This window comes from Guillardia theta (genome assembly GCF_000315625.1).
Source record: "Guillardia theta CCMP2712 unplaced genomic scaffold GUITHscaffold_22, whole genome shotgun sequence".
In the NCBI taxonomy this organism is placed as follows: domain Eukaryota; class Cryptophyceae; order Pyrenomonadales; family Geminigeraceae; genus Guillardia; species Guillardia theta.
The window spans coordinates 307,449-329,938 of record NW_005434652.1 but is presented as its reverse complement, the minus strand read 5'-3'; the positions used below and the strand labels follow the sequence as shown (position 1 = coordinate 329,938).

General features: G+C 52.3%; 7 protein-coding genes across 7 annotated transcripts; 2 read left to right on the top strand and 5 right to left on the bottom strand.

Moving 5' to 3' along the window:
• Window positions 1–340: 340 nt before the first annotated feature.
• On the top strand, window positions 341–2,326 carry GUITHDRAFT_105898 (hypothetical protein; the record flags this gene model as incomplete). Its single annotated transcript, XM_005835215.1, has 9 exons — window positions 341–409; window positions 623–1,087; window positions 1,141–1,208; window positions 1,256–1,319; window positions 1,384–1,501; window positions 1,545–1,607; window positions 1,659–1,906; window positions 1,953–1,998; window positions 2,043–2,326. 9 exons carry the CDS (start codon window positions 341–343, stop codon window positions 2,324–2,326), a joined length of 1,425 nt encoding a protein of 474 aa, XP_005835272.1.
• Window positions 2,327–2,620: 294 nt separating this feature from the next.
• Window positions 2,621–3,602, bottom strand: GUITHDRAFT_151852 (hypothetical protein). The gene is made up of 4 exons (XM_005835214.1): window positions 3,202–3,602; window positions 3,057–3,145; window positions 2,918–3,009; window positions 2,621–2,864 (listed from the first exon to the last, which is right to left on the bottom strand). The coding sequence occupies exons 1-4, from the start codon at window positions 3,317–3,319 to the stop codon at window positions 2,777–2,779; spliced, it is 387 nt and encodes a 128-aa protein (XP_005835271.1). The 5' UTR covers window positions 3,320–3,602; the 3' UTR covers window positions 2,621–2,776.
• Window positions 3,603–5,046: 1,444 nt separating this feature from the next.
• On the bottom strand, window positions 5,047–8,650 carry GUITHDRAFT_105896 (hypothetical protein; the record flags this gene model as incomplete). The annotated part of the gene is made up of 3 exons (XM_005835213.1): window positions 5,047–5,170; window positions 5,334–5,383; window positions 5,438–8,650. 3 exons carry the CDS (start codon window positions 8,648–8,650, stop codon window positions 5,047–5,049), a joined length of 3,387 nt encoding a protein of 1,128 aa, XP_005835270.1.
• A 1,271-nt stretch (window positions 8,651–9,921) lies between these two features.
• On the top strand, window positions 9,922–11,585 carry GUITHDRAFT_68828 (hypothetical protein; the record flags this gene model as incomplete). Its single annotated transcript, XM_005835212.1, has 5 exons — window positions 9,922–10,382; window positions 10,433–10,799; window positions 10,853–10,912; window positions 10,966–11,442; window positions 11,502–11,585. 5 exons carry the CDS (start codon window positions 9,922–9,924, stop codon window positions 11,583–11,585), a joined length of 1,449 nt encoding a protein of 482 aa, XP_005835269.1.
• Window positions 11,586–12,042: 457 nt separating this feature from the next.
• On the bottom strand, window positions 12,043–13,357 carry GUITHDRAFT_151849 (hypothetical protein; the record flags this gene model as incomplete). Its single annotated transcript, XM_005835211.1, has 7 exons — window positions 12,043–12,583; window positions 12,641–12,694; window positions 12,745–12,791; window positions 12,843–12,887; window positions 12,939–12,980; window positions 13,035–13,131; window positions 13,181–13,357. Coding segments are annotated over 7 exons (976 nt in total), but the record flags the coding sequence as incomplete, so codon positions are not given.
• A 1,507-nt stretch (window positions 13,358–14,864) lies between these two features.
• GUITHDRAFT_105893 (hypothetical protein) lies at window positions 14,865–16,362 on the bottom strand (the record flags this gene model as incomplete). The annotated part of the gene is made up of 9 exons (XM_005835210.1): window positions 14,865–15,028; window positions 15,076–15,215; window positions 15,262–15,303; window positions 15,353–15,408; window positions 15,593–15,674; window positions 15,715–15,758; window positions 15,817–16,005; window positions 16,066–16,126; window positions 16,169–16,362. The coding sequence occupies 9 exons, from the start codon at window positions 16,360–16,362 to the stop codon at window positions 14,865–14,867; spliced, it is 972 nt and encodes a 323-aa protein (XP_005835267.1).
• An 827-nt stretch (window positions 16,363–17,189) lies between these two features.
• On the bottom strand, window positions 17,190–18,845 carry GUITHDRAFT_151848 (hypothetical protein). Its single transcript, XM_005835209.1, has 3 exons — window positions 18,054–18,845; window positions 17,881–18,006; window positions 17,190–17,831 (listed from the first exon to the last, which is right to left on the bottom strand). The coding sequence occupies exons 1-3, from the start codon at window positions 18,426–18,428 to the stop codon at window positions 17,748–17,750; spliced, it is 585 nt and encodes a 194-aa protein (XP_005835266.1). The 5' UTR covers window positions 18,429–18,845; the 3' UTR covers window positions 17,190–17,747.
• Between the last annotated feature and the right edge of the window lie 3,645 nt (window positions 18,846–22,490).

The following is a 22,490-nucleotide window of genomic DNA, read 5'->3' as shown; positions in this document are numbered from 1 at the left end:
CCAACTTCCTCCTTCCTTCGTCCCCCCTCCCCCCTTCCCTCCCTCCCTCCCTCCCTCCCTCCTCCCCTCCCTCCCTCCTCCCCTCCCTCCCTCCCTCCCTTCCTCCCTCCTCCCCTCCCTCCCTCCCTCCTCTTCTTCCTCCCATTCCTCATTCCTTTACAGACTCGCTCATCGAGAGAGCCAAACGCTCTCAGCTCGCAGCTGCGCAAGTCCTCTCACCAGCAGACAAGTCCATCTTCGCACACACGTGAACCCTTTGACCTGTCGTCTGTCCTCCTCACCTGACAGCAGCAACGGACGCACCTCCTCCTCTCGCTTCTCCCCTGAGTATTCGAGAAAGATGGACAAGGGGATGAGTTCGCAGCTTCTGGAGCAGAGCGCGAAGCTGAGAAATGAGGCTGAGAGGCAGGTGGGGGCTGCTGGGCCTGACGCCTCATATTTTATCGAGCGATCGTCGTGAAATTTGTGTTTGTTGTCACTGGTGATGATGGTAGTTGTTGCTGTGAGAATCTCTCAAATGCCGATGGTTGTCAATCCATCCTGTGAAATTTTCTCAGAGAATTCTTGATGATTGTATTCTGCGGCCAGTCTGGTGGATTTGCTCGTTGATGATTGTCTTCAGTTGAACTATGTGGACGATTTGCTCTCGCGCAAGTCCTCGCGGAACGAGCCTAGGAAAGGAAGAGACCCAAGTAACGGAGAGACCCTCGGCGAGCAGGCGAGAGGTCAAGACATGATCAGCAACCGGATGGAAGATACGATGATGCGCTACACAGAGCTCTACAGCGATGAACATACTCCTTCCCATGTCAGAGAAAAGTTCCAAGAGCAGGAGGTTTCAGCGCGAGGTAGTCATGCGAGTACACGAGGGGACGAGGAGAGCCCCGCAGCCCATGCACGTGAGGACGAAACGTCGGGATCGATGCAATATGCTAGAACGCAAGGAAGGAGTTTGAAGCAGAGGAACAAGGCGGAGTTGTTGCCAAGGAGACATGAAGAGGAGGAGGAGGACGAAAACGATTCGAGCAAGGAAGATGAAGGATCGAGACAAAGTTCGCATCATGAACGGGACCTTTCCGACAATCAGGTTGCGGATAAGCCACGTTCTGTTTAGTGACTGACGAGTCGCTGTGTTTGTAGAGTCCACACGTGGAAGCCCCTGCGCGACAAGCCCGTCGGTCGGAAGAAGAGTTCGATCAGCTCGAGAAGTGAGTTGATGTTTCTGATTGAACGTGAGAAGATGAGAAACTGTCAGGATGGTGCAAACATGCCTGGCAACGAGTAAGCAAGCAATGGCAATGTCGTCTCAGGCACAGAAGGTGAGCTGATTGTGAAACTGAAGAGATTGCTAGTCGGCTGATGAGATGACTCTCATTGTGTCAGATCGCCGAAGAGTGCAAGCAAATGCTCATGACGTGGAGAGAGAAAGATCACAATCACCAAGACGCCATGGCACGAGTGAAGAAATTTGTTGAGGAGAGCAAGTGGCATGCCAACGAAGGTGATCGAGCTTAATCTTGACGATGACCATGACATGGTGGTAGCCATGACCTCCTTCCATCGAGCAAAGGAAGAGTTTGAGCAGCTGAAGCAATCTCGAAGCGCACGTCAGCTCTTTCCCTTGTCATCTCTACCGACTTGTGATGATTCCTCAGCAGTTGTCGAACGAGTTGAGGTCGCTGACCGGGACAGCGGAACGACGCACATGAAAGCGCAAGAGCAACAGTCCCTGTCCCAGGAGGAAACAAGTCCTCAGCCAACGACGATAAGGAGAGAAGCTGCGAGCGAGAGACGAGTCGACGAGGCTCCACACTCAAGTCCTGCTCCCCCGCCTGCTCCTCGCACCGTCTCCTCTCAGCCCTCCCCGTCTCGCTCTCCTCAACCTGACGTCGTTCGCAAGTCGATGGTTGTACGAGCCCTCATGGAGTTGCGATGACGGTCTTCCGCTGCAGGAGGCACAAGAAGAAGCTCGCAGGCTGTTGGAGAAGTTCTCTCACGGTCTCGTCCTCACGTGCTTGACCTCACTTGACTCGTTGAAACAGGTGGCACGAAAGACACCAACCATGCAAGGAAGGTGTCGTTCGGCCAGGCCCGCCCTGAGATGTCGACTACAAGAGGAGAAGAGAATTCGGCAAGCTCACAAGACAACATCAGGCAACTCAAGCTCACTCGTGTTCGTTTCTTCGCTCACATGCTGACATGGTTTCGGCAGAAGTCGACCTCAAGCCTCTCCGTCGCTTTCTCCTCCGGCACAGCAGCGTTCTGCTCCTCTAGAAGCGATTCCTGCATCTCTGCACAAGGTTTGTTCACGTGCTCTCCTGCATGAAATTTTGAATTTACTCGTCCTATTATAGGAAACCACAAACAAGACCGAAGCTCCTCAACTCAACGAGCAGAGGCATTGTGCTTTATTTGCGGCTATTCCATCTGATCTATTGAAAAGGAACTTCTCCTTCTTGCATGCTCGTGAAGAAAGGGAGAAAAAGATCAATGACATCAAACGGCTCCTCAATGTACTTCTCAGCCATCTCCAATTCATTCCCATAACATCTGTCCTTGCAGCTAATGCAGCAGTAATTCTAAATTGCTGCATATCCTCCTGGAGAAGTGACTCATAGGTAGAGAATTGTTGATAATGTAATGATTGAAAGAGAAAAACTTTGCTTGCTCTAGCACGTGCTGGGTTGTGGTAAATAACACTCAAGAGACGTCATTAAAGGATAGGAAATTAACATGAAAACACTAAAATTGACATGGACATTGCCAGGATGACATGTCATGTGGGCATTGACAACCATTCAAAGCAGGTGGTTCCATCCAGGGCACTTGAAGGCATCGGGAGTTTGACCTCACGGGTTCCTTGCCTTGTAAAGTCGATCAACACGCTGCAGCACCAACACAAACACTATCATCTCACGGGGTTCTTATCTTCAAACGCTTCAGCGTCCACTCGTTGCTGGGCCGCGCCATCGGCCGGGGCTCCTCGAGCTCGAGCTCAAACCCGCAGATCTGAGAAGCGACGTCAGCATCTGCTCGTGCTCGCTCGAGCTCCTCACTTCGCATCTCGTCGACCACGAGTTGATCTGGGCGTCGCACGCCATGCAGCGTTTGGATCGTTTCGACTTACGACTGCTGCTCTTCGGTGCTGCGATGAGAGACCAAACGTCAGAAGGCGGCTGTTGAGCTTGTCATCATTCTTACTGGCATTGAGCTCCAACTTCAAGCGCGGATCAGAATTTTTCTCTTTTTGTGAACAACTCGCGCACTCGTTGAACTCGAACAAACGTATTATCTCTAGTTTTATGGCTTTGTTAACCATCGCAGATGGTCTCAATCAATCCTATGATTTCCTCGCAACTCTGTGAACTCCGCCAGGCCTCTCACGCTAGAATCCCCGCCCCACGTTCTATTCTGTTCGCCAGTTTTCTGTGCGTTGTCTCATGTACCAGCCCGTTATCCCGTGGATCTTGCTTGTGTGATGCGCAGAATCTCCTGTCTGAAGGTTTTGGCTCCCCAAAGTTTCTGTCCCCTCCTCCTTTACTACCTCTCTCCTCTCATGTTCCGCTCATCACAACTGTGCGTTGCCATCTGCCATAATCTGTCTGGTCAACCCTCCCTGGTCCCACAGGCCCCACCCCCGTACCCCCATGAACAATTCGGAATTCCATGAGTACCCCTTGTCTTCAATGATAACCTCTGGGAGATGACCGGGTATTGGACACTACCCCACCCACAGTTCTTAAAGCCCTCCTGCCCATTTTCGAGCCTTACAGGACGGTCCATCAGGACCACCCCACCCTCATATTTTCTCATGGAACCTCTCCAGGTTCCCATAACCCACCGTGAACGCTTCCAACCCCATCCTTGTCTACCCCTACCCCCTGGTTCTATTTCGAGTACCCTAATTGATGAACGACGACGGGAACTTGATAACCCCCCACCCCCACAAGCAACACCCTTGACAAATGACCACCGGTAGCTTGCATTTAGGTCCCACCAAGCGACTCACCCGTTACAACGTTGAACCTGCCAGTGGCCTCGGTCACTACCCCACCCACTCAGGATCCCCCTCGGAGGCTCAGGGCCTGGTACTACCGGCTACGGTAACCGCCCCTGCGACGTTGTGCCGTGGTGTCTTCTCAGGCCACTTCCCTGTCGATTTGGCATTAGAAGAGACCTAAGGAAATTGCTGGGCCTGGGCCTTCGCTGCAGGTAAGTGAGACAGGCTACAGCTCTCACTCATCATGGCATTGCACCCCTGGCAAGCCTCTGAGTGGGTTGCAGGGGTCCTTCGAGTCCCGCCTCGGCCGCCGGGTGCCGTACACTGACCCTGATTGTCCTCGTACTGATTTTTAACTTAACTTTGAGTAAAGAGACCGGACTCCGTGACAGGCGTCATCTGGTGCTACTCTGTGACTGGGACTGACGGTGCTAAGTAGACGGTACTGCCGTGATCGCCGCCGGCCCGGGCCGGGATGGCCCACCGTGACTGATCGGCGCCGCGGACAGGCTGGGCCGGGCGGCCGCGCCGCTGATGATGATGACCGACATGACAGTGCCAAGCGGCCACTGGCCCAGTCCGATCAGTCGCTCACTAGGCTACCAGTCAGTGTGCCAGCCTGTACTCACTGTACGGTCGGATCTTTACTCGCCGTCGGATCGGACATTGCCCGGCCCACTGCGGCAGGCGGCCGGTGACCGCCGGCCCCCGCCGAACTTCATCCTATCGGATCGCACCGCGGCACCGCCGAGTCGACGGTCCCAGGTCCGAGTTTGACCATACTATGGGCGCGCATGCCGTTCAGTCCGTGACCGTCGGACATCAACACTGACTAATAATACTGCGCGGCCAGTCGGAATCACTGTCAGTACTACCGTATACCTCGCGGCGGGAGGCCCGGTCGGATACTCACTTGAACTTTTAACTCCGTTCAACTTGAAATTCAATAATACTTCACTCAAAGTTCACTTACCGTAAATCAGTACGTGCACAGGCCAAACGGCGACAAGAGACAAGGCAGACATTCAGTGCTCACTTGAGCGGCCTCAAGGCTCAGGTCGTCGCGGCCTCGTTGATGCCCCAGGAAGTTTTTTGAGCCTCGTCAAGTGACGGTGCAGAGAGTCGCCAGATGTCTCAGTCTGTGTTGCCCCGTCGATGCAGTCGACAGGGCTGAGTGAAGGTGAATCAGTACAGTAAGGGAGGTAAGCAACGGTGAGCCGGTTGCTGTGTCAAGGAAGAGGAGGGAGGGAGGGAGAAGGGAGGGAGGGAGGGAGGGAGGGAGGGAGGGAGGGAGGGAAGGAACTGAAGGAGTGAGAGATAATGTTTACCGTACCTTATAGAGATTGCCGAGCTCTGGATGATACATTGCAGCGCGCTGTCAAACTGGGCACAACAAAGTGAGGAGGAACAACATTGGCTCGAGAACATTCGATTTACCTTCGTCTCCCTAGGGATTCTTGTCTGAGTTGAAACCTGCGCTACGCCGAAGGAGTGCATCGGCGCTGGTCGCACATCTTTCCGAGGAAGCGAAAGCTGCTTGTCTCGGTCCGAAGAGTGAAATCTCGGAGAGTTTGCTAGGCTCGGGCTCGGGGACCCAGAGTGGAGGCGCTTAAAACTCTCAGCGCTGCCGATCCTCCCGTCCCGCATGGAGGATCTTCTGGAATCCATGCCGGGCATCCACGGCTGCTCGACCTCAAACTCCAGACCCTTGTGCTTGGCCTCTGTCCCTTCCACTTCCTGGATCAGGGCTGTTCCTACAGATGTGTAGGCGTACTCGGCAGAAGCAGGGTTGCCATTCACAGCCTCCCTTTGGGTTTGGCCACTGCGATGGCTGATCTTGTCCTTTTCCGAGAGCTCTCGCTCCATCTGAAGCACGATGTTTGCATGATACATCCACCAGTTGAGGTATCCGCTCGCGGAGATGTCAAGACTGTGCGTGTTGCCCATGGTGGCGATGAGGAGGTTGACGAGGAGGATGGTGGAGAGGGCAATGAAGGCGATGTGGACTAACCAGACGTCCGCGAAGGTGCTCCCTGCTACCTCCACCTCGTCCTGTCGAACATCCCCGAGCGTGACGTAGAGATATCGAACGACGTAGTCGAAGTTGGAGACGGGAGCATTCATCGTTAGCAACTCCGAGAAGCCAGAGCCGAGGAAGGAGCCGTGCTCCAAGGAGGCATCCTGAATGAGGATGTAGACGGACTGCGAGAAGCCGAGGAGGATGAAGATGTAGACGAACAGCCACTTGAACACATCTCCGATGAGCATCTTCCAGATTGTCATCAGCAGGGGCCCGATGAAGCGGAAAGGGAGGAGCATGTGCAGCAGGCTGCACCAGAGGACAAGCATCAGCCACGCCATGAGCCGAAACTCGTCGCGGTGGATGTTAGCCGAATGACTGGCGTCGTTCCATCCCCTCGCTCCCTTGTGCCCTGAGATGCGCAAGATTGCAACGGCGGTCAAGCAGGTGGCGCTCGTGAGGCAGCTCACGGAAGTGACGTTCTTGTACAGGAAGAAGATCATCTCATCGAACGTCAGTTGGAAATCCTCGTCGGGATCCAAGTCTCTCCTGCGAAGGCGAGCTTCAAAGTAGCTGAGGTAGAAGAGGTACGGGATGCCAATAAGGTACACAATGATGTCGATGATGATGATGCCCTCTTCGCTCGCCGTCATGATCAGCGAGTCGCTGTTGATACCATCATTCATCACGTCCTGCCAGACCTGTCGACATCTCCGCTCAAAGGATATCGTGCAGAAGATAACGAACGTGAGGTAGGGAAGGAAATGGTAGCGGAGATATCGAAAGCGTGCAAAGGCGAGCCATTTGCCGTCCACGAGATCTCGGAAGATCTTGACAAACGCAAAGGAAACGATCTCGTGCTCCACCAGCACTTCGACTGCGCTTTTCCATCGGGGGTCATTGTGGAGATGGTAAGTGGCACAGGAGGAGTAGGGGACAGCTTGAACCCTGCGGGAGGGTCGCAGCTTCTCCCACAGAGACGAGGCTGCTACCTTGATCTTCATGCGTTTGTCACGCACGAGGTACGAGCGAACGGGCTGGAAGGCTTTGTCGTCGCTCCTGTCGGGTGAGTTGGATCGTTCTGACGTTCTGAAGCTGTCGATCTGAAAGAGAGGAGTCGCCACCATCGCTACTTGACCATAAGTCCATGCCAAGTCTTGCATCCTGAGCCTCAGGACGGAGAAAGCTTCTTTTTGGGATCGTCGGACGGCAAGTGTGAGGGGAGTGAGATTGTCTTGATTGAGCATGCACATGGATGGCTCCGCGGAACTGTCAAGAAGCCACCTGATTGCGTCGATATTTCCATGCTGAACCGCCATGTGTAGAGCAGTATTGCCTAGGTGATCCCGGTTGTTTAGAAACGCCGAGTATAAGGTCTTGCAATCCAACTTGTCATTTTGCGATCTATGTTCATCGGTGTTTTCATAATGCCACGTTGTCAGATAATCCACAAGCTCCGTCACCTGCTCCTTATTAGCTTCCTCAATTTTGTTTTCCTCATACTGCTTCAATAACTTGAAGGCTCGGCCTGCGATCTTGTGGCAGATTCTTGGGCTCGCGACGCTGCAAGCGAAAGAAAGAGGAAACTCCCCATAGTGACAAGCTCCTCCTAACGTGTTCATCTGGCGATTATGAGAAAAAAGCTTTCTGTCAATTTCAAGCTCCTCGATACTGTAAGGTTGAAAGAAGATGCCTGTTGCCCGGCTCAGCAGATCTGCTCCTTGCTCAAGCAACCAAGTTATGCTCTCCTCTAGGTTCTGAACTATCGCTATGTGAAGAAGGCTCTCTCCGGTGAACATTCCTCCGTCCTTGCCTGATGCGACGTCCATGAGGCGACTGATAGGAAGGAGAGCTTCCTCCCTTGTTGAATCCCCAAATCGTTCTCTAATAAATGCACAAATCGCATGATCTGCATCACCCTCCTTGGTCTCTTTGAACCAAACTTTGAGATCATTTTCGTAAGTTACATTGACACAACTTCGTCGACGAACTTCTTGTTCATCCTTGCCTTGCTCCTCAGTTTTGACATTCTCGATAGCCTGCTTGATCATCTTCCTGCCCAACTCGTCCAGTCCGAACAAGAAAGCCAAGTGCACGGGAAGCTCTCCCACTGGGCCCCTGCATTCCATCCAATTTTTTTGCTGGGATTTCCTGAGAATGTACTCCTCCATGTTCTTCAGCTCTTTGATATGATCATTTCCCTCTGTGATATAATCATTTCCTTCACACAAGCTCTTCATCTCTGAGTACGCCTTGATGTACACGAAAGGAATCCACCGCCGCTGCCCGTGCAAGTTCTTCTCGTGCAAAACAATGAGCATCTCCCTTCTCGTCGAGCATTGACGGAGCCGACTGAGAGTTGCAACATTCTCTTCTTGAATTTTCCGCGAGGATGACTCTCTTTCAATCTCATTCACATGCTGCCTGATGCTAGCAAGCTTCGCTCCAAGCATCTCCTGATAAATCTCATCGTTCAATGCGAAATCTTTCGCTGTGTTTGACTGATCGATATGAGATTCCTCGACATCTGGGTTGTCAAAGACTCCCAATGGATTCCTGAAACTCGTCTTCGTTGAGTTCTTCCTCCGCAAAACTGGGTTCGTCCTCCGCAAAACTGGGTTCGACACCATTTTTGCCTAAAAAGCAAGTAAGAGGCTGTTGTTGACTCCTTCTGACAGCTTCAGTCTGTGGCCTATCCTTTATCCTCTTTCAAATTTGTTATGTGGTGTTCATCTTTTGTTATCCTTTCAAAGAGTTACAGAAAGTTTGTCCTTCCTTCCTCATCAGACATGGTTGCTCATCGTCCTACTTATCTCCTTCTTCCTCTTCCTCTCGTCCCCCTCCCTCGACGGCCCCAGGCTCCCTTCCTTCTCCTCTTGCCTTCTCCCCCCCCGCCCCTCACATGGCTTTGTTGTTTTCATCTCCATCATCTCCATCATCCCATTTCATGCCTCGAGGCCAAACAAGGTATCACTGTGGGGTGGGTTCTTCGAGGCTACCGGACCCCTGCTGATCCATTCAAGTACCCCTCCTGAAAGTTACTTTTCTGTTGACTTTTCTAGACGGTAGGGTACTTGACTCATGGCGACTTTGAGGCAACATCAAGGGGGTGGGGTCCAACCGGAGGGGTCCTGGGGCACCTGAGCCCGGGTTCACAGACAGGTGGTAGAGCAGTTGGGCAGTCACTGAAACTTCTTCCATTGACCATCCGTACCACCCCCTTTTGACCTCCTCCCCGGGGGGGTAATATATACACCCCTCGGGCCCCCCTTTTAGAATGTTCGACTCACAGTACGGCCCGACGGTCCGACTCCGAGTCGGAGCTCAGTGACGGTGCCAAGCCTGTTGTTCAATGAGCGGCGGCCGCCAGTGCGGCCGCAGTGCCGCGCGGCGGCACTGTTAAGTAAAAAATCAGTACGAGGACAATCAGGCGAGTCTTATCTCGCGACTTGTCACGTTACCCTCGCGCCTGGTCACAACCGTGAACGGGTTGCCAAGTTGCTTGTTGCCAGTTGAGACGGCCGCATAAGTTATCCTCGGTCGGAAGCGACTATGTTTCTATCCTCCCCCCCTCCCTCCCTCCCTCCCTCCCATGCCAGTTTCCATACACCTCCTATTCCAATTTTGCTTGCTCTCCATTGGCCTTGGTATCCATGTCCATATGCTGCACATGCCTTAGTCTGAGTTGTTTTTGTTGAATTTCATCAACCGTCTTTCTCCCCTGCTTAGGAGTGCTGGTGACTTCTGATGTTCAGTCACTTTGTTGCTGGCTGGACACGACTGTTTCTTGTCTTGTTGTATACGAATGTGAAGAACTCATCATTCAGTTTATGTCAACAACATGAGTTCGATATTTTCTCCCTGCCATTACCTTACTGGTGTCACAGAATCCTAACACAGCATGTCCAAGTACGAGACTCGGCTTTTCATCGATGGCGAGTTCGTCAACTCGAAATCCGGCAAAACCTTCAAGACCTTCAACCCTGCGACCGAAGAAGTCATTTGTCAAGTGCAAGAAGCGCTTCCAGAGGACGTGGATCGTGCCGTGATCGCGGCGAACAAAGCCTTTGAAAGAGGATCACCATGGCGAGAGATGGACGGCACCAAGAGGAGGGACCTGCTCCTGAAACTTGCTGACCTCATTGAACAGAACAAAGAGGAGCTAGTCGCCTTGGAGTCCTTGAACAATGGCAAGCCCGTGTCCGAGGGTCACATTGACATCTACCTTGCCATCCAGCATTTCCGTTACTTTGCTGGATGGGCCGACAAGATGGAAGGCAAGACTCTTCCCGTAGAAGGCAACTTCTTTGCTTATACCTGGCATGAGCCAATCGGACCAGTTGGACAGATCATTCCCTGGAAGTGAGTACATCTGCACCGTGACATGATGTTTCTTGAGACTCTTTCTGCAGTTTCCCTGTGCTCATGCTTGCTTGGAAGCTTTGCCCTGCGTTGGCTGCTGGATGTACCGTAGTACTAAAGAGCTCCGAGAAGACTCCTCTGTCTGCTCTATACTGTGCTGGGCTCATCAAGAAAGCAGGCTTCCCCAATGGAGTTGTGAATATCGTTTCTGGCTTTGGGGATCCAACAGGAAAAGCGATCGCCAGCCACATGGACTTGACCAAGATTGCTTTTACAGGCTCGACAATGACGGGGCGTCTGATTCAGAAGTATGCAGCAGAGAGTAACATGAAGAAAGTGAGCCTCGAGCTAGGAGGAAAGTCTCCTCTCATCATTCTAGAGGATGCTGATTTACAGCAAGCCTTGAAGGTAGCGCAGGTGAGACTTTCACGTGTCATGCATTGATGATATTGTGAAGTATTCCTTCTCAGCTTGGCCTCTTTTTCAACCAAGGTCAAACATGTTGTGCAAGCTCTCGTATCTTTGTACAGGTCGAACTTCCAACCACAAGGAGTGTGATATTCTCATAACATGATTCTTGCAGGAGAGCATCTACGACAAGTTTGTCGAGTTGGCAACTCAACAGTCCAAAGCTAGAGTTCTTGGTGATCCGAGCAACCCTGAGACTATGCAAGGGCCTCAGGTCGACAAGATACAATTCGATCGGGTCATGGGCTACATCGAGAAGGGGAAGAAGGAAGGTGCCCGACTTACCACAGGAGGAGCAAGGTTCGGAGACAAAGGATACTTCATCCAGCCCACTGTGTTTGCTGATGTGCAAGACAATATGGTCATCGCAAAAGAGGAGATCTTTGGTCCTGTGATGTCATTGATGAAATTCAAAACCGTGGAGGAAGCGATCGATCGAGCCAACAACACAACCTTTGGCCTCGCAGCCGGTGTCTGTACGAAGAATGTGCAGGTCGGTTTGAAGATTGCCAGAGCTCTTCGAGCCGGAACTGTTTGGTTCAATTGCTTCAACAATGTTGACGCTGGTGTTCCATTCGGAGGTTACAAAGAGGTTAGTCTTAGCTTGTTCTTTCATCTCCACTCGTCCACTTACTTGCTCATTCGGGATAGAGTGGAAACGGGCGCGAAAAGGGACCTTATGCTCTCGAAAACTATGTCGAAGTCAAGAGCGTCATAATTCCTTACGATCCCTAAAGCATTGCTGTTGGTGACCCTCGAGCTTCGAGACTCGTTCGGAACGTCCCAAGTCTGAGGTAACTCAGACTGTGAATGAGATCATATTAGATTCTTATCAGTTAGTGGCTTGCTCACGTTGAATATACTACGTGTTTCACCGTGCCTCCTCAGTGTCACAGTCGACAGAGTCCGGGGTCCCGACGATGGCCCAGTAGATCCCATCTTCCCCACTGGGCCCTGTGATCTGAGACAGCGGATCGGCCGAGCCAGAGCTGTCAGACGTTGGCAGCCCAACCGGACTCCGAAAGATCAGCCTGACACTGAGTCAACCAACGGTGGCACATGGCCCTCGGCACCAGGAACTTTGTGAGTCCTGTTGTTAGTTGAGCATTTCTTTGCAATGCGACCCGGCTCCTGGGCGAGCCAACTTCAGTCACAGTGCGGCAAGCTTGAAGGCTGATCGGAATCCGGTGTTCGAAGCTCATCGCCCTTTACTGGATAGTTACACACTGTCTCTCTCCTGGGACTTCATGAGCATCCTAGAGATCGAGCTGTTTCCTCGTCCTGCTCCTGCACGCGCTTGAGAAAAAGGCATGGTTCTGCTCGTTCCATCCTCCTCGGACTGCGTCATCATTGTGGCTCCTGCTGACTGCTGCCAAGCAGCGCTGGCTCCATCCAACTCTCCATCCTCTCCTCCGTCTCCACTATTGTCGTACCTCTCGACACTGGCTCTCCCTCGGCCAGTTGCTCTCTGGCTGGATCCCGTGCTGCTAGGAAAGGTCGAGTATGCGCCCCTGCTGCCTCCTACCCCTTGCCTCATTGTCGGGTAGTGAGCGTTGTATCCTCTCCCCATCCCCCTTCCAGCCGCCTGGTAGCCCGCAGAGAGCTGATTCCCTCTCACGTCATATCCTGGGTATCCCATGGCAGCCGACGGGTCCATGGGATGCTGCTGTTGGAAGTTGCCGTTGAACTCATTGGCCATTTGGTTCGCTTTCATCTCCTCCATCTCCTGTGACCTGCAGGAAACAAGGGTAAGACCCTTCCCTGCCTCCTTCCTCAGACATCGTCCTCACTTCCTCTTCCAGAAGCGGAACCCTGCCCACGCCAGCAGGACAGCGAGCAGCCTCCTGAACAAGACAGAGGGATAAGACGATGCAACCGACACAGAGAGACTGACAGGAAGAGTCCAAAGGAGTCCTTGGGGAGAGACCAGATCCATCGCCCCTTGGAGAGAAAGCTTGTAAGGAACGAGCGAGAGAAAAGAATCAAGTCAACCATAGACCGCAGCATACCCATGAAAGAGATAGTTGTTCCGAGCGCCTGAGCACAGTCAGCATACAACTAGGCTGCACGGAACAGATTGAGCAGCACATGGAGCTCGTGTGAAGCATATCCGAGCCTCCCCGCAAGCTCCTGTTGTCAGCCACACATCTCAAACCAGATCAAAGAGACCCCAGGGTTACTGACCATGAAGGAGGAGATGGACATGTGGAGTGACTCCACCATCATATCCATCACTCCAGAAACGCGTGAAACTGTCTCGATGGTTCGCTGAAGTGGTGTCCTACAGGTGAACTTACTACTCTCCATCAAATCAGGTTGCATTCCATTACATGGGACCGCCTTCCATCCCCCCCATGCCGTATCCTCCCATGCCGTATCCCCCCATGCCGTATCCCCCCATGCCGTATCCCCCCATGCCGTATCCTCCCATGCCGTATCCTCCCGTGCCGTATCCAAACCGAGATCCATACATGCCCATCCCTCCCATGCCGTAACGAGAGCCCATCATTCCTGTCCGCAACTCAGTGAGAAGTACAAAGAGAAGGCGCACAACCATAACCCCCTCCCATGCCGTATCCCGACATACCGCCATACATGCTCCCGTACCCTCCTCCGTATGTCGACCCATACCCTTTCAAAACAGCCTCTCAGTCTCACAGGTCGGCGCATCGATGCGCTTGCCTCCATATCCGCCGTAACTGTTGTACCCACTGCCATACATCCCGTCGCCGTACCCAGTTGTTGTCTGCATGCGGGCTCAAAAAACCTGCAAGTGTCTTGAGACACTTACGTGTTGTACTGAGCCTGTGCTTGGAACGAGGGCTTGAGACTGCTGAGGTCAGAGTCACTACTGCCGGCAGCCCCAGCAGAGGTACAAACTCACATCTGTGTTGTCTGACTCAGACATTCTGTTGCGCGGGACCTTTTCCTGCTGCACAAGCTCCATGAATAAACATCGTAGAGGAGCATGTATGATCCAACTCACCAGCCCTTCCCTTGAGCTCGGCGCGTCAACTTGAGGTGGCTGTGGGAGGCTCGAAGGGAGGAGGCTTGGCCTGGAGGGAAATGAGAGTGAACATTGAGACAGCGGGGGAGGAGGGGAGGAGAGCAACCTCTCGCTGGCTTGTGGCTCTTCTCGTGCGTATGTTCTACGTTTCTGTGCCGCTGCCATCAACCTGTTCACGCCCTCAGCCCCCTGCTGCCCCCGGGCCCTCCCTGCATTGTCTCGCACCTGCCATCTCTTCCCCTGCTTGGGGCAGCAAACGTACAGGGCTTTGGTTCCTTCAATGTTCCTTCTGCCTTCCCTGACTGCGCGGGCCCGGTATAGTACTGGCAAAGTCGGAACACTGAGGCTAAGTTCACAGGCTCAGAGTCAGGCTACTGAGAGTTGAATCCGATGATCATGAGTGCGGCCCGCAGTGGCGCGAGGCTCTGAGGCTCCGACCGTTCAGTAGGCTCCAAGGTTCAGGAGTCACACCGGGTCCACGGCCAGATACCGTACGGAGGCTCCCCGCCGGGTCGCCGCGGGGGCCGGGGCACTCGCGGCGCGGGCGCGGCCGGGCCGCGCCGAGTCATGATCTCAGTGCCCGGCCGGTGGCCTCGGCTTCCGGCATTCGCAGATCCGGACCATCACTGGCGAGTCTTTCATGAGTTTCACTCTATAGATGAGAGTGTGAGAAGTCGATAATTATGCCGGCAACATGCGTTTGAGGGCTGCAGACGAACGCAGGCTAAGAAACATCGCCTTGCCAGGTCGCTCAGTCCGTACCTGTGGCCATCTGACGAGTTACATGATTCAAATAAGCCAGACGAGAAGGAAGCTCTTACGCTGCAAGACTCGTGCCAAAGGACAGGTAAATACTGGCTGTTGACCTGACAGCCGTGAGGGCAAAAGGAGTCAGAAGATAGAAATCAGACGAAAGAAAGAATTCAGAGGAAAGTTCAGGGCATTACAGACAAGAAAGGTATGAGCAAATACTTTGGCTCTGGAGAGCGAGCAGGGGTAAGGCAGACTTACGGGCGAGTGAAGAGAAGGTCGACATGAAGTTTCATCATCAACTCGTAGCCGTGGTTGAACAGCCTGCGATTCTTAAATTCTTCGTACGGGCAATCTCGTAGGCTAGAGAAGGAGGACATGTTGTTTCTGAGATTTGAGCCTATTGCTTCTTTGACCCCAGCTGTAGTTCCATCACTTCAACAAACTGCATTCTTTCATGTATACTACCTTGAATGCGGGTGTAGTGTTGTAGCGCAGAAGAGATCTCCCATACAACTGTCGTGTTGGACCAGCACAAGTCAATTCTTTGCAGGCTCCGACAATCATTGGTGGCGTTCACGATCTTCAGCGACTGCAGCAAGGTTCGCCTGCCTGAAGTCAGATCCATGCAAGCATTCCATTCATCTCCTTCACTTCTTTTGGAAGTACGGATGGCAGGGGTCGTAGCGGTTGTTTCTGACACAGAACTTCATCACACTGAAACTAAACAAGACTGATGGGAAACCTCCTTGTGTACGACAAATTGCCTTTCTTCAGCGCAACCGGAATGCCAAAGTCAACCTTTGCCATAAGTCAAACAAAAACAATCGAAAGACCATGACCGGGCAGATCATCGAGAAGAGCTCACAGTGGCATTAGGATGAAAGTAATGCACATGTTGTGGCAAGCTTGGAATGTGGTTGTTTGCTTCAAGAGGAATAGCAAGCAGGTCGACATCGCATCTCAGTGACGAAAGCATCCACACCAATACCCTCTCCCACTCGTCGTCCCTCTGGGTGTAAGACCCCGTCTCCTTGTTGTAAGCTCGGATTGCATTGAATTGCAATCTATAACATCAGGCAACCACATTGATATGCCGTGTTCTACCTGTGTTGGTTGAAGAAGACCGCAGACAAGAATACCACGATATACTTTCACATTCACAGATTAGAGCAAGCTGCTTCACCAACACGACTGCAGTCCAGTTACCTGGGAGTACCACCATGATCGATGCTCCCAATGCGTATCATACGGTAGCAACAGCCAAATCGCATCCCTGCATACAACCAAGGCCAAGACCCTCGTCATTGATGTCGCTGCACAGCGATGGTCTTGCCGATGGATAGCATTGACGATAGCATCGAAGTTGTAGGTTGTCGCAACTTCTTTCCGTGCTATCTTTACATGCCATCACACAATCACACAATCTGCACAGCCTCTTGGTCCAATCTTGCTCACCTCCGGTGGATCCTTGAAAAACCCTGGAAACCCAACCGCAGGCTCCCAGAGCAAGAGATACCTGAGCAGCTTCAGGCTAACGATGCTGAGAGCATCAATCTACCGCTCGAAGGTTGTATAAGGATCGCCAGCATTCATACCCCAGTCTAAAGATTCTTTTAGGACAACATCGCCATCCATGAAGATGAAGTATTTGTAGAGCAAATTGTTCGCCTGTTCACTAAGCAGGGCTGCCTGCGAAGCGTGCTTGGTGAAACACCCATTATGAACAAGGACAAACAACCTGCAGCAGCTCATTTCTCCCTGTGTTCCACGTAGTTTGTGGCCGGAAAATTATCGCACTCACAGCATCTCGCCGGGGGGGGTTCGGCTCCCCCCAGACAAGCACCTTGACATGAGAGGATTCTCGATCCAACAGAGCCCTGTTGTCACCCCTGAGTCACGAAACGTAGACATGCCATGAAAGCGAAGACAAAAATCTTCACTCACACCCATGGGAGAGCCTCCTGATACGTCTGAACCTGGACCAGGTAAATGAACTGCTTCTTCAGAGGTCGTTGGCCGCCGACGTCTACCAGCGAGAGCAGGCTCGAGAGCAAGATAAGGCTGCTGGATCTCATCAATCCAGGAGAGGAGAAGCAGTTCATCCATCTGAGCGTCTTCTTCCTCCCCTCTTCTCCTCATTCCCCATCTCGCCGCATTCCTCGCCATCGCCCGCCATGGGTCCCAAGACGATCCGATTTTAAACAAGTTAGCTCACTGCTGCAGCCCAAATATCCTGGAGCTAAACTGGTTTTCATCATGTTCTTGCTGACCTAGCAGATACCCCCTATTTCCCCTACAATGAGTACCCACCCATGGTTAGCTGTCATGTTCCGTTCTGACCCCTCCTGGATCCCCAACATCCACGAAAGAATCAGTCATGTACCCCCTCTATCCAGCTGAACGTTCTCTCAAAGTATGGGGTAGTAAGAAACCAATTTCTTGGGGGTAGGGTACTGCTTCTGTCTGGATAGGGCATCAGCAGGAGTTTGCTTTTGATCACCCACCTATATGACTGCAGAATCAACCTTCGACAGGGGGTAGGCTGTCTACTGTAGGGGTAGGTAGGTTACGATGGGCGCCTGAAACACGGCAATGATGGGGAAGGGGCCGAGCGAGGAGGAGGTAAGTTATCGAGAGCTCTGAACCATCCGAAAGACTCCACATGTTTTGGAACCGCACAAGACATCACAACAGTGCTATCGAATGGTATCTACCATTCCCGCGGCTTCAATAAACCCCCATGGGCACACAAGGACCACTTCTGTCAGGTTTGCGGCCACAAGGGGTACGTCCCTAGAACATGATAGGAGATTTCTTGCTCTGATATGATTCAGTGCCGTGATAGTGCCATAGTGCTCTCGGGTAGACCATAGCTTACCTCTGATGGGGGTTGTGGTGTACGCAACACAGGACTCCAGGATGAAAAATTCTGGATAGGCAGATGGCCGAAGGAGCACAATAGCTGATCCTTATTCTTGTTTTTATTCCATAAACCAACTCAAGGCTATTATAATGGATGCTCTATGTACAACTAGATATCACATGCGCATCGGCAGCTGCTGAATTCCGAGTCAGCATACACACCAGGATCGAAATGATTTCTATTCCTGGGCTTGCAAAAGATTAAGTCCCACAGACTAGAGATTTGTCAAAGTTCTCCCAATCTCATGATTCCACATTGAAGCACACTCAAAGCAATTCTGCCACGACAACTCATCTGCCTGGAATGCAGGGTCATTGCATCAGATGGTCACCAAGAGTGTGACGTACCTGACAAGGAGACTCAAACTCGAAGTTGGCGATCTCTGTATTTGAGTTTTTGCTCTCTTCGAACACTGAGATCGGAATCTTGCTGTTCTCATAGTGTGAAGAAAATTCGTAGAGGAAGCGGTGATCCTGAAATAGACAAATCAGCTTCAAAAACTCAGGCCATTGTACCGTACCAGCATGCCCACTGCAAGGTCAACATCGGAAAAGTCGAGGCTGGAGTCGTCAACTTCGAAATTAGGGGACATCTGCTCAATTGAAGCATCGGTATCGGAGTATGCGGATGTTCCAGGCGAAAGTACAATCGAGTCATCATCGGGTACCATCTTGCTGCTGGGTTTGGTGGCATCAAGGTGAGTGCAGTGCCTTGTGAGGTGTTGTTGTTGAGTTCGTGATGATGACTGCTCTCCTTTTTGGCTCAAAGACGTCGAAACTGCTTTTGAATGTCTGATCTTTGCTCTCTTGAATCTTTCTTTTGGGATCGTCAGAATTCCAATGCTTGGTCTATTGCTTGAAGCTGACGGAGATCGAAACAGTACTGTTTTCCCCATATCAGAGCTTGGCTTGTAGACCTTGAAAGAAAGCAACGATTTTCCTTGGGACCAATCTCGATATCAGTAGGGCTGTGATTACAGCCGGATAGCAACTTTCACGCTTACTGCGAGTCCTGTAGATTACCGTGTAATTGACGGAGAAACTCGCTTTGAGAAAGAATTTTCTTGTTCGTAAGGCTGGCCTCACTCACTTCCCTTGGGAGAAGGGGAAACAGAGAAGAGAGAGGAATAGACTCTTTGAAGTATGCGGCTCCTTTAGCTTGATAGGAGTATCGAGTCAATCGGTTGGACGTGAACCCCGTGGGATATAGACCTGCAAATCACGATAGAGCTTGTTGTAATCTAGGGAATGTGTTTCCCAAACAGTCGGAGGCACTGCTAAGCTGGGACACAGGAGATCTCAGTTTGGTTGCTGAGATTTGTTGGCTTGTTTGCTGCGTGCTCGCGTGCACGACGTGTGAAGCGTGGGTGGCAGGGCAAGGGGAACGGAGAGAAGGGGGGGGGGGGGGGAAGGTTGGGGGCAGGGAGCGGAACTAAGGTAGGGTACTTTGTGGTAAAAGGAAGGGGTGGTGATAGGTTAGAGCTTTCGAAACTCACCTGTTGGAGAAGTAGGCTGAGGGGTAGGGTTGAGGTCAGCGACAGATAGGGGGTGAGTAAACCTGATACGATGGAAGACCAAGGGGTGGTAGGTGAAAAGATTACCCCGTGGCCTAATAGCAGGAGGTATCGGATCCCAGGGGTAGGGTAGTGGTGGTCAGGTGAAGATTGTGAAGTCTGCAGAAGGCTTGGTATGAATTTTTTTTGGTGTGAGAAATGCCATGGCCACGGGTCATTTGGTGGTTCTTTGCAGGGGTGGATGGGGTAGTGCTTCTAATTGCTTTGGAGGAAAACAGTTTTAATTTTGTACGAGTTGAATTCACATTGACCTACAAAATAATAAGATATTTATTATTATTACTACCAAGTACCTACAAGTGAGTACCAGCAGTTCACCTCAGAAAGGTCTCCATTTCGATTTCTTTACAACCCCAGAAAAGTCACTCAGGTGCCGGCAGCCCGGGGCCGAAGGTCCGGGCGGATCTGGTGGGCCCGGGTCCTCCGAGCTTCCGAGGACACTGCCACGATTACTGAAATCGAGACTATCCAGGGAAGCGTGAAGATCCGCTCTCACTTCCATCATCACTGTGAGACATCATGGCGCGGCACAAGCGGCCTGCCATCCTCCGTCATCACAGTTCTGTTGTTGATCCTCTACTGACTGGCACGCCGGGCTCGTCGTCCCACTTTCCTCATACAGGCCTTGTGTCCCAAGAGAGCTCCTCTGACTCTGAGCCCCGCTCACAGCAGGAACCCCTACGGACTCCTGACATGCTGGAAGGGCAATCTCGTTCTGCAGCGTCTCCTCCGCAGGATGACTTTGCCTCCTCCGCCGCTGGATCTGGAGGAGGTTCGGGGAACTGGCAAAGACCTCGGAAGCAGGCAAGATTTCGCCGATCCATCTCCCAGAGGACACCCACCGATCAGCCTACGGTCAATCCTACACCCCCACCGCCCCCTCCTCAACCGGCAAATCTTTTCCCAGAAGACCCTGGCGCGCAATCTAGCGCAGCGGCTTACTTTCATAATCTGCGTCCGCAAGACATGCCTTGTGGTACGTCGAATTGGCACAGAGCCCTCCCTCTCTTTGCTCAACACTGAGGGACCACATAAGCTTCCGGCACTCCTGGCTCGTAATCCTTCCATTACAACCATCAAACACCCCAATCGCCAGACGATTGATAAATGGAAGAGTGCGCTACAGTTTACGTTAGACCTGCTACAAGGTTACCCTGACTTGCATTGCGAGGAAGCTAAGATTATCCCGGGAGCTTGTGGCATTGTCTCCCACTGCTCCTGCTGAGAGTGAATCCAGTTCTTGCAATCTCGCGACAAAACCGAGATGTGAGCTACCGTATCCACCATTTCCTCCAAGGGCGTTGGGAGACATTGCTGAAACTAGAAGAGGGTGTTTCCTTTGACCAAGACGGCCCAGCGGTTGGCAGCGGTGGAGATCCGCAGGATGTCACGCAGCAGCCCACGGCGGGACTAACTGGGTCGGGACGAGGCACGAGACCGGCGGGCACCGCAAGGTAGGCGCCAACAACCTAACCGTCAAAATGCAGGTCGCCCACAAGGACCTGACCGTGCGAGAGCGGGCGTGCAGCAGCCAGTGATGGAGAGCGAGCAGTTGGAGAAAAAGAAAATCCTCTCGGCTGTTGAGCATTACCAAAATCGGGATATGAAGAAAGCTCGACAGGCGCTTGTGGGCCATGGCCTCTCCCCAGATCCATTTGAGCAGCTATGGCAGCAAACTCGTGAGAAATTTCCGACGAGACTGGAACCCATTCCTCCAACGCTCCTAGACGCAGTCGGCTCCGGGAGTCCTCAAGGCAAATGCTAAGTGCTCAGCTCGACGATGCCATCGCCGATGAACCGGCCTCATTGCTTGACAAGATTTTAGATCAGCGAGAGGTAGGGAAATTCCTGCGGCGATTCACTGCTTCCTCGGCCCCTGATCAATTTGGTTGGCGACCGTTCCAGCACCTGCGACACATTCTCAGACTGCATGATGATCACAAACAGCGATACATTAACTACCGCCTCATATTGAAGCCGATCGCGCTGGGAATCCCTTCGGGCGCTTTCCTCGAGGAATACACCAGAGGGGGGCGATTCATTCCTGCTGCCAAGGCAGTGGAAAAGAGCGGAATCCGACCTATTGTGATAGGGGACCTGGAGCGAAGGATTGTGTCTAGCATCTTCTGTCGTTTCTACCGAAAATCTTTGGAGAGCCACTTCACCCTCAGTCACTCTCGGGTCCTGCAATTTTGCGTGGGTCTGGAGGAAGGTTGTCTCAAATTCTGCAAGACCATCGAATGCCTGTTAGGACCCCATTCTTTTGCCAACCCATTCACAGACCAGGGCGAAGGTGAGTCTGATAATTTTGATCCCACGGTAATCATCATGATCGACGCAAGAAATGCCTTCAATGAGATCTCTCGCCAACGGCTATTTGACATCCTCCTTGCTCCCGAGCATCGTTGTGAGAACTTTTCCCAAGGAGTCCTTCCGTATGTTCATCAATATTATGGCCAGGCAGGTAAGTTACAGTTTCTGAAACATCAGCGAGAGACTCGGGCTTTTTCGGCCACCACGGGAGTTTCTCAGGGGGACCCCTTGGCGATGGCTCTCTTCAAGTTGCGCACACCACCTTCCCTTCCCTGGTCAAAGTCGCAGAGACCTTTCCCGACTGTGTCTTCCCGGCCTATGCGGATAACATGGCTGTTATTGGAAAGCTCTCAGTTGCCGCACAGGCTACTGCATCGCTGGTTGATACTTTAAAACAAGAGCTAGGATTGGAGATTCAACCCAGGGATTCGCAGATATTCTCCTCGTCCTGGTGTGAACTTCAATCTAGTCAGCAACAAGCCATCCAAGAGCATATTTGCAGTAGGTACCCGGGCTTGCAGCAGTTTGCCTTCCGCGGCCAGGGGATCATCCTGGGAGGTATCCCGATAGGATCTCAGTCCTTCCAGCAAGAGTTTATCACTGCCAAGGTGAATGCCCTCAATGCTGAATTGACCCAGTTGGAACAATTTCCCATTGCGTTGGGTCTCAAGCAGCTCTTGAAAACGACCCACGTTCCCACCCTCCAATATTTCTTGCGTGGAATCTCCCCGGCCTTGACCGCTGCCCAGTGCAAGTGCTTTGACGTCGCGAATCTCCGTCTCCTGGCGAAGGTGTTTCAGTGGCCACAGAACCAGGCACAGGAGGGTTCATCTGTCCTGCAACCTGCCCCTGGCACCCCTCCATCTGACCTTCAGTTCGCCTACTTCAAACGTCAGTTGCCTTATAGTGCTGGAGGAGATGGGTTCACCCCGCAGGAGGGCGTGGCCTACACCGCATTCTGGTCGGCGACTGCCAAGTTTCTCAAATGGGCGGGTGAAATTGCTTCGAATCCGCCAACCGCAGCAAGCGGACGCTGGGGATGTTGTCCCCATGCTTGCTGCCTTCTTGGAC

Bases quoted from the DNA above. Each gene is read 5' to 3' on its own strand.
- GUITHDRAFT_151852 (XM_005835214.1), bottom strand. From the start codon at position 3,319: ATGGTTAACAAAGCCATAAAACTAGAGATAATACGTTTGTTCGAGTTC. The intron at 3,146-3,201 runs GTAAGAATGATG...CTCTCATCGCAG, and splicing joins GAAGTTGGAGCTCAATGCCA to CACCGAAGAGCAGCAGTCGT. The intron at 3,010-3,056 runs GTGAGGAGCTCG...GTCGCTTCTCAG, and splicing joins CGTGGTCGACGAGATGCGAA to ATCTGCGGGTTTGAGCTCGA.
- GUITHDRAFT_151848 (XM_005835209.1), bottom strand. From the start codon at position 18,428: ATGGGGAAAACAGTACTGTTTCGATCTCCGTCAGCTTCAAGCAATAGA. The intron at 18,007-18,053 runs GTACGGTACAAT...TGTCTATTTCAG, and splicing joins ACCTTGCAGTGGGCATGCTG to GATCACCGCTTCCTCTACGA. The intron at 17,832-17,880 runs GTACGTCACACT...CCTGCATTCCAG, and splicing joins AGTTTGAGTCTCCTTGTCAG to GCAGATGAGTTGTCGTGGCA.